This window comes from Zootoca vivipara, chromosome 12 (genome assembly GCF_963506605.1).
Source record: "Zootoca vivipara chromosome 12, rZooViv1.1, whole genome shotgun sequence".
Lineage (NCBI taxonomy): Eukaryota > Metazoa > Chordata > Lepidosauria > Squamata > Lacertidae > Zootoca > Zootoca vivipara.
The window spans coordinates 22,392,122-22,408,485 of record NC_083287.1 but is presented as its reverse complement, the minus strand read 5'-3'; the positions used below and the strand labels follow the sequence as shown (position 1 = coordinate 22,408,485).

Below are 16,364 nucleotides of genomic sequence, written 5' to 3'. Positions count from 1 at the left end.
AATTGCTTCATACAACTTGCACTAAACTTTCCAGAGAAAAACAAGGCATATAAGTAAAGTAGTTACACTTATTCCACTTCAAAATACAGTTTCTTAAAAAGAAAAAATTGCCCATTTGATGCCAGCAGAAGTCATTTATTATTTATCACTTTAAAAAACCTATAGCACTAAGAGAAAGCAAATAACAGTTATTTTGAAGAATAAACACACTTTTATTAATGATCATTCTGTTGTTATAGGAAACCTCTAGCACTGTAGAGAAGGAACTACGCAGAGAAGTTGAAGACTTAAAGCTCCGCCTGCAGATGGCTGCTGATCATTACAAGGAAAAATTCAAAGAATGCCAGAAACTGCAAAAACAAGTCAATAAGCTTGTTGACCAAACAGTGAGTAGCATTTGTGAATATGTGATATTTACACACTCAATCTTTTTAAAATCAATTGACTACTGTGGGAGAAATAGATTTATTTTTTTTACAGAAAAACGTGTAACTTTTTTAAACAATCCACAATGGCTATTGTCTGAAAATCAGTTTAATGTACAATTCAATTCAAATTTTTTAAACGGTCACAGACCAATTCGACTCATGCAACGAGTCAGCAGAGCATAACATAGAAAGATACAGGGGACAATTTCAATGCAAATAAAACAACAACAACACTTTAAAGTTAAAAAACATAAATGAAATTAAGTGTTAGCATTCCCCTGTGAATTGCCATTGGGAAGCTCTTGTTTCCTACATTTAATAGCAGATACACAAAATTTAGCAACATTGGTCGTAATTTCGGGGTCCAAGGCTCTCAGACGTTGGGATTCTGGTTCGTTCTTAAGCTTTTGTATAGCTGGGGTAATAAAGGTCAAACGCAAATCCTCGTAGAAACTACAGTATAACAAAACATGTAAATTTGTTTCTACTTCCGATGAGTCGCATGGGCAAACACGTGTCTCATACGGTTTACCCTCATACCTGCCTTGCAACAGGGCAGAGGGGAGCACATTAAATCTGGCCATGGTTTAATGTAAGAAAGTTGATTGGAGAGAAAAAATATCAGCTCCCTATCCCTCATTGTTCAGGAGGGTTCCATGACATTCTGTTTATTTTAAAATGAGCAATTTCTGTGCTGCTGTTTAGAGCCATGAATGTTCTCAAAGAAGTTCACAGTAAAAAGTTGCTAAAGCTGTTTTATTGTTTTTCCTGTAACAACCCAATTACTGTATAATAAAGTATAACAACAACGACAACAATAACAACTTATTTATACCCCGCCCATCTGGCTGGGTTTCCCCAGCCACTCTGGGCGGATCCCAATAGAATATTAAAACCACAATAAATACATCAAACATTAAAAACTTCCCTAAACAGGGCTGCCTTCAGATGTTTTCTAAAAGTCACATACAGTGGTACTTCTACTTACAAATAACTCTACTTACGAATGTTTCTACTTACGAACGGAGCTCCATCCGCCATCTTGGATGCGGTTTAGATGGGATTTTTTCTACTTACGAATTTTTAGATAGGGTTGCTTCGACTTACGATTTTTTTCTCCCAATGCATTCCTATGGGATTCGACTTACAATTTTTTTCGACTTACGAATGTGCGTTCAGAACGCATTAAATTCGTAAGTAGAGGTACCACTGTAGTTGTTTATTTCCTTGACATCGGATGGGAGGGCGTTCCACAGGGTGGGCGCCACTACTGAGAAAGCCCTCTGCCTGTTTCCCTGTAACCTCAGTTCTCACAGGGAGGGAGCCGTGAGAAGGCCCTCGGAGCTGGACCTCAGTGTCCAGGCTGAACGATGGGGGTGGAGACGCTCCTTGAGGTATACTGGGTTGAGGCTGTTTAGGGCTTTAAAAGTCAGCACCAACACTTTGAATTGTGCTCGGAAACATTGAACAGGTGGCTGTGGCATGTGGCTGTGGCATGAATCAGGTACAAGAAACAGGCCCATCTAGTCCCAACTATTTTCCATAAAGGAGCTGCTCCAGGCCCTTGAAAATTTTGGTTGGTGTTTTTGCACCTTCTCCAGCTCTACATTATCTTTTTGGAGGTGCAGTGACTATAACTGTACCTAATATTCAATGTATGGTTGCACCATACTTTGTACAAGGGTATTATGGTACCAGCAGTTCCATACTCTGTTCCTTTCCTAATGATCCTTAACATGGAATTCAATTTTTCCCACAACTGCTGTATCTTTGGTTAGCATTTTCACTGTGCTGTTTACTACATCTCCACGATCTGACCAGTTACCAGCAGTTCAGACCATTCCATCTCATCTTCATCTGTGGTGTATCCTCCCACCCTGAAGTTCCTTAGGGCGGTCCTAGAGACTGACAGTGAGGGATGTGCAAAGAAAATGTTTGTTTCTGCTTTTGTTACACTGACCTATGTCACCATTTTTCTTTGCTACTAGAAGGAAAGCACAAATGACATCTATGTAGAATGCACCCTTGGTTGCATGATGAGAAATAAAAACTTTTTTGGATTACAGATAAGATTCATGATAGCAGCCCCTTGATAGATCTTTTGGGCGGCTCTTGAGGTGCAGTTAGGTGGTCTCCAACAGGGATGTCCAACCAGTAGATTGCAATCTACTGGTAGATCCCTGGCTGATCCTGGTAGATCATGGGATCCTTATCGTGTACAAAAAGCTACAGGGAAGAGGCTAAAAAACTCTCTGCAATCTCTCCCCCCCCCCAAAAGCTAAACAACTCTGGGCAATCCACCCACCCCACACACGCTCCTCCCCCCTCCAATGACAATGGGTAGATCAATGCCGGGGGGTTTTAATACTGGGGGTAGATCGCAATCTCTTGGGAGTTGGACATGCCTGGTCTACAAGACCCAAGAGATCTATTCCACCAGTCAGATGTGGTTCAATGCAGAGAGAGACTCCAGCTGTTAATGCGTTTGAATGCCCAGTCGTAGAAGCAGCAGAAGTAATCAGTGGCCTCTCTCTTCATTAAGTACATTTTGGGTTGCTACTAGATTGATGAAGAAGACACTGCCAAACTGTATTCTAAGTGGATGGATGGCAAGCAAGCAGAACCAGAGAGGGTGCCCCCCCCCCCCGAGAGGTGATTTGGGCATGCCTTTCCTCATAGGCAAGAAAGGGAACTGAGCTTACAGTGAATTTCCATTCTGTGCAAAAGACAAGAAGTAGTCACTGCCACCATTATATCATTTCATTTATATTTTAAAGATTTATATTGGTCTCTTAAATTTTAAAAGTGGCACATAAATATTAATAAAAGAAAAATGTATTTAAGATAACATCAGAAGTCCTATCAAATAGCAGTGGGATCATGCAATAAAAAGCGCCAAGTAAAATGGCTTGTGCAAAAGTAACTTGTTGGTAGAACATACTGTCAATAAACGTAAAATACTTTGCAAGTACTTTTGAAAACTACAGGTGGCAGGCACCATCTTAAGAGGCACCCCCCCTTTCTCTCACATAGGAGGGAATGCTGCTTTTAAAGACGCTTGCTATGACTCATGCATGGATTATCTCAAAAAGGTGTCTTTAGCCAGCTGCTTTAATATGTAAATTAAAATACCTGTTGAATTAGGGGAAATAGAAAATTGATGAATAAGAAGGGCCTGAAATCATGAAGTGGGATGATGGATTCTCTTGAAATAGATGGGTTTCGTGATTATGTCTAAATATCTAGTACCCGTTGAGGAATTGTATGTATCAGTTCTTCTACCTGCAAAGGTAACATGTTCACATTTCTTCCCCACCCTGCCTTGCTTTACTAGTTCCTTAAAAGTTGGTTCATTAGCGGCTCTGCTGTGTATTGGAGTGTAAGGGGCATTCTCTTTGGCCTTCTGAATGTAAGGCGTTCTTGATAGTTGCAAAGCTTCATGGAGTGTATTTGTGATGCCTCCCCCCCAAATGAAACTACTTTCGTAGAGAGATAACAGCTATGCTTCAAAAGAACTGTGGAGAAAATACTAAATCACACAGAAGCATTTTCATTGCTTTGATTCTTTATCCAGGGCAGCAAATTAGGAGCCAATATGATTGGATAACAAATGAGGAAACCAGCTAGCAGCTTTTATTTAAAGAAGCTGCAATGCATGTGAAAGGGCCAATGAAATCTGCAGTGTTGTGAAATCTTGACTAATAATTTTATTTGCAGGACGAGAAATTGAAATGCAGTGTCTATGCTGATGAACTGGCTAAGTTGGAGCTAAAATGGAAGGAGCAAGTGAAAATTAGCGAGAGTGTGAAGCAGCAGCTGGCTGCAGTAGAAGACCAGTATTTAGTAAGTCTGACTCTTCCTTTAACAATGGTACCTTAACATTTAAAGACATACAATAATAAACAGAGATTAGATGCTGATCATAAGGTTTTTAAAATAAACGCATTATACAGAGCCGTTAATAAAAAAATAATTCACTTTATGGAAAGCTTTGTCGCCTCGGATTTCTGTTGCGCATTATTTCTCCTGGAAATATTTTTTGCTGAATATGCTAGCTTTTTCTTACCTGTACAGTATTGTCCTCTGGAATAGAGGTTGATTGTATATAGTAGTATATGTGATTGTACTGTTAGCAGCTACCGTTTTCAGCATTATACCACAAAGCCTGAAAATTCTACTCGCAAATCAACACGGTTCTTTCTAGCAGTAGAAAAATTGACCCGGAGAATGAAAATGTGTAGTTCTTACATGGTGCACAAGTTGGGTTAGTTTCTACTTTTGGTGATTAATAGTACATAAGCATATGCAAGGTGCCTTTATTGCCAAGAACTGAATCTTGCCCCCACACCTAAGGTCAAAGAGTCAGATGGCACCTCCATTTTGAAGAAGGGGGAAGAAATGAAGAATCACTGCCTAAATTGAGACACTGCCCCAAATGTGTCTGATAGAGTTGAACACTAACTAAAGTACTCTAAGATGGGGGTTACACCCCTCCTCACCAGGATTGAGTCAGCAAGTGAAAGGAGGTTCAATCTACTCACCTATTCCTCAGCCACAGAAACGTATTAACAGCATTACTGCTCTGCTCTCTTAACCCATATTCCTCCTCTCCAGAGACAGATTTCTTTCTGCAACAAACACATGATAGATGTGCATACCACATTCCCATGGCAATATCCAGCAATATCTCCTACTCACTGTTATTCCCTGTCTTCTGCTGTACACCCCCATTCCTGAAATAAATGGATGAGGAGATAGGTTTGTCAGGTCCTGCCTCCCATGCAAGAACTGCAAGCTGCTTCTTGTCCAAAGGGCTGCTGTGTAATTTTGTGTGTGACGTAGATTGGTTGAAAACAGCAGGAGAGGGATTGTGAGAATCCAGCTCATTTACAGTAATTGGAAGAGAGAGCTCTTTCCCACTCTTCAGTCTCTTAAAAGGTTGCTACTTTTTCACCTTAAGGGCCTGACAAGATTTTAGAAACTGATAGGTGACAGCAGAATTATAAAAAAGTAGAGAAGTTCATGAAAACCCAGCTGAACAGACTGATTTAGTAGATGGAGGAATTGATACCACAATCTGTTGGCCAAATGAAGGACTTTGAGTCTGCATTACTGCTGATCAAAACTTTCTTGACAACTGTAATAGCGATGTAAATGATTATTTGTAATAATGTTATGGAACATCGGACTGCAATCTTTAATCAGAAGAAATTCTCATTGTAAGTATAAATGAGGAACTGCTGTGCATTGCCTAACATGGTTTGTTTGAACTTCTGTATTAAATAGGTGCAGCTGGCCGAAAAGGACAGACAGATAAAGGAGCTGACATCCCATTTGGGAATCCTCAGTAGAGAAAAGGTACTCATTATAAGTTGGTGAGCTGCTTCCATTGGAGATTGTTTGGAGCTGTTGCTGTGCAAATGAAGCTGCTTCACCAGGAACTGTTAGCAAAAACGTGCTATGGGGAATTTTGAATTGGAGTTTATAAAAGTGTTTATATACCACTCTTCACAAAATATCAGGGCGGTATAGCAACATGAAAACAAAAAATGTATAAAAAGATATATTAAAATGATTGGTTACTCAGGAAAAACAACTGCATGAATTTTTCAAGAGATGTCTGAAGGTCAAAAACAAGTATGCCTTCTGAATCTCTGCTGGAAGAGTGTTCCGCAGCATAAGACCAGCAGCACTAAATGCCTGACTTCTGGTTTAAGCCAGTTGGGCCTCTGTAACATTAACAGTGCTGCTTTAGATGATCACAGTGACCGAACCTGAACATAGGGCTCAACTCCTTAAGGACCCATGTTGTTCTGGTCTTTGTACATAAGCAAAAATTTGATGTGAAAATATGGTCATTTCACTTTTAAATGTTGACCATCTGAAGACACTTTGCTTGGCAACCTGTGAGAAGACAGGGCAGTCGTTGGCAGAATTCACATGCCATAGCCAGCATATGGCTGGACTGAAATGTCCCACCCCTGTTCACCAGACCGTTCGTAGATGGCAAATTGTGGTGGTGGGGGGAGAAGAGGTTACCAATTTTCAGGGGTGGAGAAAACTTACTGTGGCATGATTGGAGCTTTTAAAAAAGCTTTGTAAAAATGCTACTTGTAGCATCACCATGTCCATTTTTTAAAAAAACAGGAATTTTACAAAATGCCTCTCTTATCCCAGAATGCTATGGCTCTCTGCAGAATGATGGTGTGCCAGGGGGTGGGAGCGTTCCACGGAGGGCTGATAACGTTCTGCTGCCACCACTCATGACATTTTGCAAAGTGTTTCTCTTTAAGGAAAAGGTCTGCCCTGCCACACACAAAAAAAAGAAAAGAAAAAAGAAAAGAAGAGGGAGAGGGGAAAGACTTGCCATTAATTACCATGGCCAGCCCTTAAGTGCTCCTTTTGCCCATCTCAAATGTACCCCTTGAAAATTGCAGGTTTTATTTGGTGTGTGTGTGTGTAAGATCAAGAGAGTAGCTTCAGTGAAGGTTTTTCCCAGCCAATAATTTTTAGAAAAGGCCATATTTTGTCAGAATTAGTAATTGGTTGCAAACTACACTATGTGAAACAAGGAAGAAATGAATTCAGATACAGCTGAAAGAAAGTTAAGAATGCATAAAGCATTGAAATAGCTGAGATGAGAATAGTTCTCTGGATTGTTTTCTATACTGTAATGTGAGAAACCAAATGTGCTGCCTAACGATCTTCTACATTTTTATAAGGGTTTCAGAGGCTGGTCACAATCCGCTAATAACTTCTGCCTCCTCATACTATCTAGTAGGCTGCCCCTGACATTCATGGGACAGTTGGGAGCAGCCGCCATGTTAATATGAGGAGCTGCAGTCGGAGCAGAAAATCCAGACAGCCCCAGTACATATATAGGTAGAAATTTTTGGTTTTTTAGATTGTGTTCTTCTGATCCTAGATGGATTTATCTGTTGCCCAAGTTTGAGCAGTTCTTTATGCACTGTTTAGTGTTTAACAAGTGGTGACAGTTCCATATTAATTTCAACATTGATAAAGATTAAAAATAAAATGTAGCTCAAATTAATTCTAAAAGGAACTAAAGAGTAATAATACCCATATGTTGACTAGATTTAGGGATTACAGAAAAATCAAAGGCTAAGTATTATGTATAAATAGGGACTAAGTAATTTTATAGGTTTGAGGATAGCAGAAATAAATGTGTTTAGCATTTCCTCTTGGGTAAAGTTTGTAAACAAATGCATAATGGAATATAAATTGGGAAGCCATAGAATGCTTTTAACAATCTAGTCTTTTCTGGAAATGCATAGATATTTGAACAAAAGCATTTAAGTACAATCACCATTGTTGGAACTGTGTGTTTAAAATGATTCTCTTCTGCTTAGCTTTATCAAAACACCATTTTTATTTAGGTTTGTTAAAACTTAAAAGAATTGTTGTACTGCATACTTCTATAAAGATGATATCTTTGTAATGTTCAAATACCCTTTTGTTATGATAAACAATAACACACAGCTAGGAACTATCAAGCTTAAAATCTGTGGATCTAAGAAATGTTCAGGCAGTCCTTGTTTGATTTCTTAAACTTTTCCAGTTACTTTAATCTTATATGGAACTTCTTAAGTTTTGACTTGGGAAATAAAGCAGCTGTGCTGAATGCCTCTTATGTATTTTAATTGTTTGTTACATTCAGCTAGGTTTCAAGGTATTAACTTAAAACAAAATAATTTGGCTCTGGGGAGGCTCCCAAATAGTAGCTATCTGATTTGTGGTCGAGTTGTTTTAGTCACTAGAACCAATAACAAGGAGATAGAGTTCTGTAATGCTTTAAGTGTTGGCAACTTTCCAGAGCAAAACAAAGCAAATTGAGCTTACAGGCCTTGTAGTGGAATTGAAGATGTTCAGGCACCAGGATATCACAAAACGAGATAAACATTCATGTGGCATTGGGTCTTTCATTTTATGATTATTTGGTGCCTACTTAGAACCAGTAAATCTTTTAGATAAGGACGGCTTTCTAAACAAATGAAAAGGACAGAAAACCTTGTCTGTGCAGGATCCTGTTTGCCATTTCCATTCATAAAATAGCTGTTTCACTTTTGAGAAGATGTTGATAAAGAAAGCAGACGTTGCAGCTTGCTTTTCACCCACAGGAATGTTTTTCTTTGGTTGAAAAAAGATCAGGAAAGCTTCTCCATGCTCCAGTGTTTCATGCCAATATGTGTAGGAAGTGTAAGCTCTGGCCCTAGCTGACTAGTTCAGTAGCTAATATAAATACAGCTATAGAACCAGTAACCAAGCCCATAATGTCTGTCATTGACAGTCCTCTCTCTTCTGATGTTCCCAGGAATGTTGCATGGAAGGGATGAAGGACATATATATTCAAGCTGCACACCTTGTTACCGACTTTTGAGAAGATTTTCTTGGGTTAAAAAGTAGTATTTTTTTGGGCTATTTGGCATATATATGTGTCAATACTGTGGTACATTTTCCTCCTCATACGTTCATGCTAATGACTAATGTCAGTCCTCTACTGCCTTCAATGGTCTTTTCCTGAAATTGTTCCATCACCTAGAGTTGCGCGAGTAAGCATTTAGACTCAAATGTCCACAAATCCTGCAGTGTATTTTGTTCACTTCAAGTACACATTTGTGACAGCTGCTGCTAAGCCATTCAAGTAAATGGGAGGTCATGTATCAAGCCCAATTGTTTTGCACACCACAGTGGAGTGTTCATGCAACGGTATTCTTAGCAGTCCATGTATGTGCTTTACACAAAGAGATTTCCAAGAATAATCGTAACTGGTGTTTATTTAGCTCAGATTTTTTTTGTAATTGAAACGGAGCATTAATTTGTCCATGTTAATGATTGCCACTCAAGTGGCAAACGTTTACAAAATCTGTTTAAAGTCATATTCTGCATAACATGAAACTAATGGCAGTTTATTTAAGAAATATGAAAAAGGTCACGGGAAGGGCCATAGCCCAGTGTTGGTTCAATCTACAGGTAGGGATGGGGAAAATAACCTGTATGAAACTGCAGAGCTACAGTCATTCAGTATAGATAACTATCTGGACCTAGTGGTCAAAGGCAGCTTCAGGTAAGCCTGAAGATTTTCTTAAGGCCTCTGTACAAAAACTGGGCAGTTTTTAGGCCATCTTTTATTGCAGACTTTAAATGGGTTATTTTTGCCTGTACATTAATTTTTTTCCACTTCTCTTTAGAGCCCTGGAAGGAGACCAGAAAATCAAACTGACAGAATTACCGAAGGACACATTTCTCAGCATGCAGTATATTTTCTCAATGCTCCTCTTACTTCAGGGGATGATGGACAGGTTCCTGCTGTGCCAACTCGGTTACCAGTACTGCAGTATGGAAACCCTTATACAGCTCAGGAAACAAGAGGTTTGGAAACTATTCTCACCGGCTTTTGTTTTCACTGGAGAATTCCAAATGGAAATGAAGTCAGTAAGCTAACTTTAGCCAATAGTCTTTAAAGGTAACAGTCAACATATATTGTGTTACGAGGAAGAGGTTGTTTTTTAAAGAGAATTCATTCACCTACACTCTGTCCAAGTTGTCTGTTTTACTTATTAAACTCTTGAGAAATTATTTTTGAGTATTTTAAAGAACTCTTTGCTATGCCACTTGAAGTTCATTGCCTGATTGTGATTGCAGATGGAGCAGATGGTGCATTTTACCCTGATGAGATCCAAAGGCCACCTGTAAGAGCACCCTCTTGGGAACTTGAAGACAATGTAGTGTGCAGCCAACCAGCCCGCAACCTCAGCCGGCCTGATGGTTTAGAAGATCCTGAGGATAGTAATGTAAGTGAGAAAGAAAGTAACTTCTTGCCCTTCTTGAGTTTGGAGGTGCAAGCTTTCCCTTCACAATCTTACTAAGAAAAATTCTTCTCTGGAGGAGATGCTTCTTTCTGATTAACCAAATGACAGATTTTGGTCACAGCTAGTTCCTTCTAGTCACTGATCCATCTAAATGTCTGCATACACACCCCTGCCTGTTCATACACTTCTGTTCATAGACCTCGGCTGCTGCTCTCTGCACCACGGTTGCTATTACTAATTATTATCCATGGGCTATGCTCACTTGTCAAAACACACATTGGCACATAGTTACTTATCCAGCTAGCGGTAGCTGTAACATTGGAAGGGGTTTCAGTGGAAATTCAGGTTGAAAATGGGAAGAAAAGTAGTAGATGTAAAGTTAAATCCCAATAGGGATGTTTTTGAAACAACAATACTTGGAAGCTAATATTTCCAAACATTTAAATAGATGTTATATTACGACTACTACACGCTTATAAATCACCTACATTTTTCTAAGTGCTGTACATAATTAAAATACAGCATTTTGTACCTGCAGACTGACAAGCTGATGGACACAGTAGAAAAGGAAAAGGGAATGGGGAAGGAAGAGGCAAACAAGTATTTGAGTAGCTGCACTTTCACTGGCTGATGTATGGAGACACTTTGGTCTCCCTCTTGCCATTGGGTACTTCCTGGAAAGTGCAGGAAGTATTGCCTGCCTGTGGCTGTAGGTCATCTGGCAGAATGCTTCCTTTCTGGTCTGCATTTCCTGGTACATTAACAAAAAACAATTGGTATTTCCAAATACTGGAAGTCTCGTCAATAATGTAAAAGTTACTTTCTTTATGGAATTCCTGCTTCAAACTGTGGTTATAGCCCCTTGCTCATGTAATATGTAATAAATGTAAAACATTATAACATGAGATACAATAAACTATGGAAAACAATGCTATTAACGGCACGGCACAGTTTTTTGCTCCCTTTAAGAAACACTTGAATAAGAAACATTTCTTTACAAAGTCCTATGCTCTTTGCAAGCATAGCGGTATCACGACCTACTTCTCATTTAGTCTAGTTTGCCACATTTAATTGCTATTAACCTTTGCAGAAACTGATCCGTGTTCAGACAGGCATGATTTTAGCCCTGGTGCTCAGTACCTATAATGGAGAAAAATGTATCTCTTCCTCCTGCCTTTTGCCCCCTGAGTCCATTACTGTGAATAATTAAGAAAACTGTCAGAACTTTTGCGGCCTATTTAAGGTCTTGGATGTGAGCTTAGTGCTCTTCCTTACCTTTACTTCACATTTTGCATATTTAATATGATCGTTCTTGGCACAGACATTACAGATGACAAGCCCTTCTCCTCTTTAGTCATCCACTGCAGTTTAATTAGCAGAGTGTTCTTTCTAATCTATGTGCTTTGCCCTCTCGCAAACCCAAGAGGAACAGAGCTAAAGTCTTGTGCTCATTTGCTGACACAGCTTAGATTTGGTAATGAGGTAGAAGGATCCTAATAGGCTCAAATGGGAACCAACTTTGGGCAAGTGTGTGCCTGTTCACAGAAGATTTTTCTTGTCTTACATCAAACAGAAGTTTTAACATCTTATCACCCTACTTTTCCTGCTTGTCAAATGAAGATCACTTAATTGTTCCCGGCAAGGATGTTCAAACAGAAGAAATAGGATGCTAACTACCTTGCACTTGCTAACTACCTACAAATGCTTGGCAGGCACCTATAGAACGGAGCAGATTAATATCAAAATACCCCTTCAGAAGTAAGCAAACTAAGCAGTTTGTGGCAGGAAATTTATCTTATTAGATGCAGAACATCTAGCATAATGAGCCATCAAGAGATCAGATAAACTGCCTGGTTGCTTCCTTTTTATTTAAGTGGAAGCACCAGTGGAATGTGCAGTTTTGTATTCCCTTCTGTATGCTGGTGCTGACATCTATTCCTAAATCAAAATCTGCTTATGTATGTGCTGTGTGCTTGAACCTAGGCAGTTAATCCTAGTCCTACTGTATCTGCTGCAATGGGGTAGCAGGTATGCACGGAATCCTCTATCACATGTAAGACATAACATTGTTGGGGATATGCACATACATAAAATGCCTGCAATCACTTCACTTTTTTATTAGTGCAAAGAACCTGTTAATCAGATGTATGGCCTGTGATTGTATGCTCAAATCCCCCTGTCAGTGTCTTCTGAATAGTGGCTTAAGTGCATGCACCAAATTGCCAATATTGAGTTTATGTGAATGATAGAAGTATATCTAGAATAGCATTCTGTGGACTATCTCTAAAAGTATATCTGGGATAGTATACTTTGCTAATTTGTTAGCTGCTGCCAAAACATTTTTATATGGGTAATAAACACCTGTAACAGGTTGGAGCAAACAGGAAAAATATTGATGAGCCGTTATATCTTATTAGTTGATCTGAAAAAAAAATCTTGTTAGTTACATCACAAATGTTTCCAAATGTCTAGACACTCACGTAGTTGGTTTTGCAAAACAGGCAAAAATAAAGAAAACGCCTCAAATCCTCTTTCAAATGTGGTATTGCTGGAGACTTATATATTCATGTTGATTTGCTGAATTTTGAAATTACTTGAGCACAGAAATTACTTGAGCATTTTATAGAGTTCTTAAAAGCTTTCTCTACTAGAAGCTCTAGGGCATGCCTTGGTCTTACTAGTGCCAACTGCAGCTGTTTATGTGCTGTTGGTGCTCGTGAAACAAGAGCACAACTGACAGTGATTATGAGAGAAGCCAGCCAAATAGAATAATTCAGTAGTAGTTGGGCCTGCCTGCAAAGTGACATATGTGACTTGTTTGCTAGGCTGCAGTGGCACATCTGGCCCACTAAAAAAACTTAGCCATTGGGAAGAAGTAATCTTGTGGCACCAAATCAATGACTTCTTCCCACCTCTTGTATTTCTTGCAGATAAATATTTTATCATTTGAATTTAGCATTGTATGAAATGAAATTTTGGCTTAATATGGTTCCCTGCGTCTTTATTTCAAAGAGGGTTTGCTTTGTACCTAGGCTCCAGCTATTCTTATTGGGGTGAAGAATAAGAATGAAGAATTTTTTGTCAGTTGGTGGAGAGAAATACATTGGCACTATATATATATGTGTGGGGGTGGTGGTGGTGGTATTTAGATCTTTAGAGACTTGTGAATGTTACAAACCTTTTGACCATAATATGATAAAAAGCCAACCATTCTACTTTCAGGATGATGAGGCAAGCGCACCTTCTGCTCCGGAGCCACCAAACCTTGGCTTACATGAACGTGGAACTGGCTTTTGTTTTGATTCCAGGTAAGGTCGTTTCTTGTAGGTGAAAGTGGTGTCAGGCATATAGTAGCTGGAGCCATCATTTAAATTTTACGCTTTCCTGCAACATTCCACTGTCATACTTTGTGAAATGGCACATTGACAGAAATGAAAGATTCCATTAGGATGGGCCAAACCTCATGCCATGGCCTAAACACTTCTCTGGATCACAACCTTTTAACTTGAAAATGTGAAGTGTGCATTGACCCAATCCTGCATTGTGATTGCTGAGAAGAATATGTTACACGAGTGTCAAAGAATCCCTTTGAGCACTATTTGCTACATGATTAGTTACACAACTCCTTCGCCCTTTACAAAATGGTTCTCGAACTTAATCCATTCCGGAAGTCTGTTGGACTTCCAAAAACATTCAAAAACCAAGGTGCAGCTTCTGATTGGCTGCAGGAGCTTCCTGCACTCAATCGGAAGCCGCATCAGATGTTTGGCTTCCTAAAAACGTTTGCAAACCTGAACACTTCTGGGTTTGTGGCGTTCGACAACTAAGCCGTAGGAGAGCCAAGGTTTATGTATCACTATTTTGTGATACATTTTCAAAACAAAAAAAGACTGTAGTTTCAGTTTGGTAAACATTGTTGTAGCTGTAGATACAAAGTGGAAAGGGGAAAGAGTGTGTTGGAGTTGTTTTCTCAAATATGAGTCAGGCTTGAATGATTCGCTCCCACTAATTATTAGGGCCAGTTTTAATTTGTGACAAAAGCTAAATTGTCTAGTTAGATTCGGAGGCACTGTTTACAGAAGAATGTTAACATCTTAGTTTTTTTTTTAAATAATCATTTTAAAGACACATCAATCCCTGCTTTCCTCCATTTTATGGAGATGAAAGATATCGTATACCGGAGGCGTTTAAAAGGAGACTTAGTGCCCAAAAGCTAAATATTGTTGGGGGTATGTGCTTTAATCCTGTGGAAAACTAAACCGGATGCCATCCAAGTATCAAAATTCAGTTGCATGATTAGGGCGGGGGGGGGGAGAGGGCTTTCTATGCTAATAGTGATAATTAGGATTATAGATTTCTTACCTGTCCTTTACCATGAGATCTCAGGGCAGGTGTTAGCAATTTAAAAACCCAGTATGTAAACTACATCAGTGTTTCTCAACCAGTGTGCCTCCAGATGTTTTGGGACTACAACTCCCATCATCCCTAGCTAGCAAGACCAGTGGTCAGGAATGATGGGAGTTGTAGTCCCAAAACATCTGGAGGCACACTGGTTGGGAAACACTGAACTACATAATAGGTGTCTCACACACCTGTGGGAAAGAATTCCACAATTTAGGGGTGCCACAGGGAATGCTGGCAATGGAAGAACTCAAATGGTTGTTCTTTCCTCTTTTATCCCAAGTTTTGTGCACATCAAGAAGTGTCCCCTTTGTGAAGTGATGTTTCCTCCTAACTATGATCAGAGCAAGTTTGAAGAACATGTTGAGAGTCACTGGAAAATGTGTCCCATGTGCAACGAACAGTTCCCTCCTGACTATGACCAGCAGAGCTTTGAAAGACACGTACAAACACACTTTGATCAGAATGTTTTGAATTTTGACTAGTTTGAGGCATCTGAATGCAGCTTAGTTTAGACAAAACTTGAATGAGCGAGAGTACACAGCCGCCATAACTTGTTGTTTAAAGGCTACTTTCAGTACAGTGCTTTGGCCTATTAGCAAGTATTGGGCTAGCCTTCTTTGATCTAGCATACACCCAGAACTGTTATAATATCTATCAGTATTTATTCCCTGGCTGACAACATGCATAAGAACACAGGAAATGCACAGACTTGTTCAGAAACCGAAGTTGAGTTTGTAGTAGTGGCAAGTGTACAGAATGACTTGATTTTGCTCTTGCATTTGCTTATGATTAGATATTAAAATTCTCATTCCATGATAATAAAATGAGGTTTCTCGGTAATCTTGTGTGTATCCTTCATATGATTATTGATTCTGAAAGTTTAACATAATTTATCCAACAAAATATAGTTTTTTACATCTGTGTCAGAAATGTAGTTGCTTTGAGAGACATGCTTGCACAACACCCTTACAGCAACATTCACTTTTGCATAATTATTATCTCTTGCAAATGCCAAGTACACTAGTAATCTGTTAAAAGTTCTGCATTCAGGTCTGCTAGAAAATAATTGTATAAAAATCTCTACCATTAGGCTTCATTTGTATTCAGCAGATTTTTAACATGTTATGTAGCACCCCCATTCTCTTTTCCTGGATTGTTTTAGCAAGTTGTGTTCATAGGGACTAAGATTTCTAGAATCTTCTGCATTCTGCTTTGCACATTTTCCCCATTAAATTTGTGGTGTGTATATTTAAAACACTATATTTTTGAAGCTTAAACTTTAGTAAGTAATTTGATCCTTTTGGATAAAATTCACTTTTCCATCTGTTGTACAATAGTCAAATTAAAGACAAAAACTAAATAGTGATCATGAGTCTTTATTTGGCACCCTTGTGTGTTTCTGAAGCTCCTTCAGTTGTGACTGACATGGCCTCCATTGTAGCTTTTTTTTTTAAGGGGCAGAGGGGGTTGCAGATGGAGAAATTGCCAGTGCCCCCTGTGGGAATGAAAATGTCTTGGGATTAAGCCATTGTTTACTTAAGACTTCATTGCTACTGAGAAAAATGTGTAGTATTTTTGTGATGTGTTTGTCTCGTCTAGAATTTCACTTTCTGAGAAAGTTATCTTGGTTAGTGATCCATTCTGTCTCAAGCGTAGCTAAGTAAGAGCAGCCATGGACTAGCACGATCCCATTACCCCTTCC

General features: G+C 39.1%; 1 protein-coding gene across 5 annotated transcripts in view; it reads left to right on the top strand.

Moving 5' to 3' along the window:
- Window positions 1–16,028, top strand: part of TAX1BP1 (Tax1 binding protein 1) — a 34,696-nt gene extending 18,668 nt beyond the window's left edge. For all 5 annotated transcript variants that reach the window (XM_035128869.1, XM_035128870.2, XM_035128868.2 and 2 more), the window contains 7 exons: window positions 240–386; window positions 4,146–4,271; window positions 5,715–5,786; window positions 9,638–9,818; window positions 10,092–10,240; window positions 13,481–13,566; window positions 14,943–16,028. In XM_035128869.1, coding sequence (XP_034984760.1) covers window positions 240–386; window positions 4,146–4,271; window positions 5,715–5,786; window positions 9,638–9,818; window positions 10,092–10,240; window positions 13,481–13,566; window positions 14,943–15,144 — 963 coding nt within the window. In that variant the 3' untranslated portion in view covers window positions 15,145–16,028. The remainder of the gene's footprint in view (window positions 1–239; window positions 387–4,145; window positions 4,272–5,714; window positions 5,787–9,637; window positions 9,819–10,091; window positions 10,241–13,480; window positions 13,567–14,942) is intronic.
- Window positions 16,029–16,364: the final 336 nt, after the last annotated feature.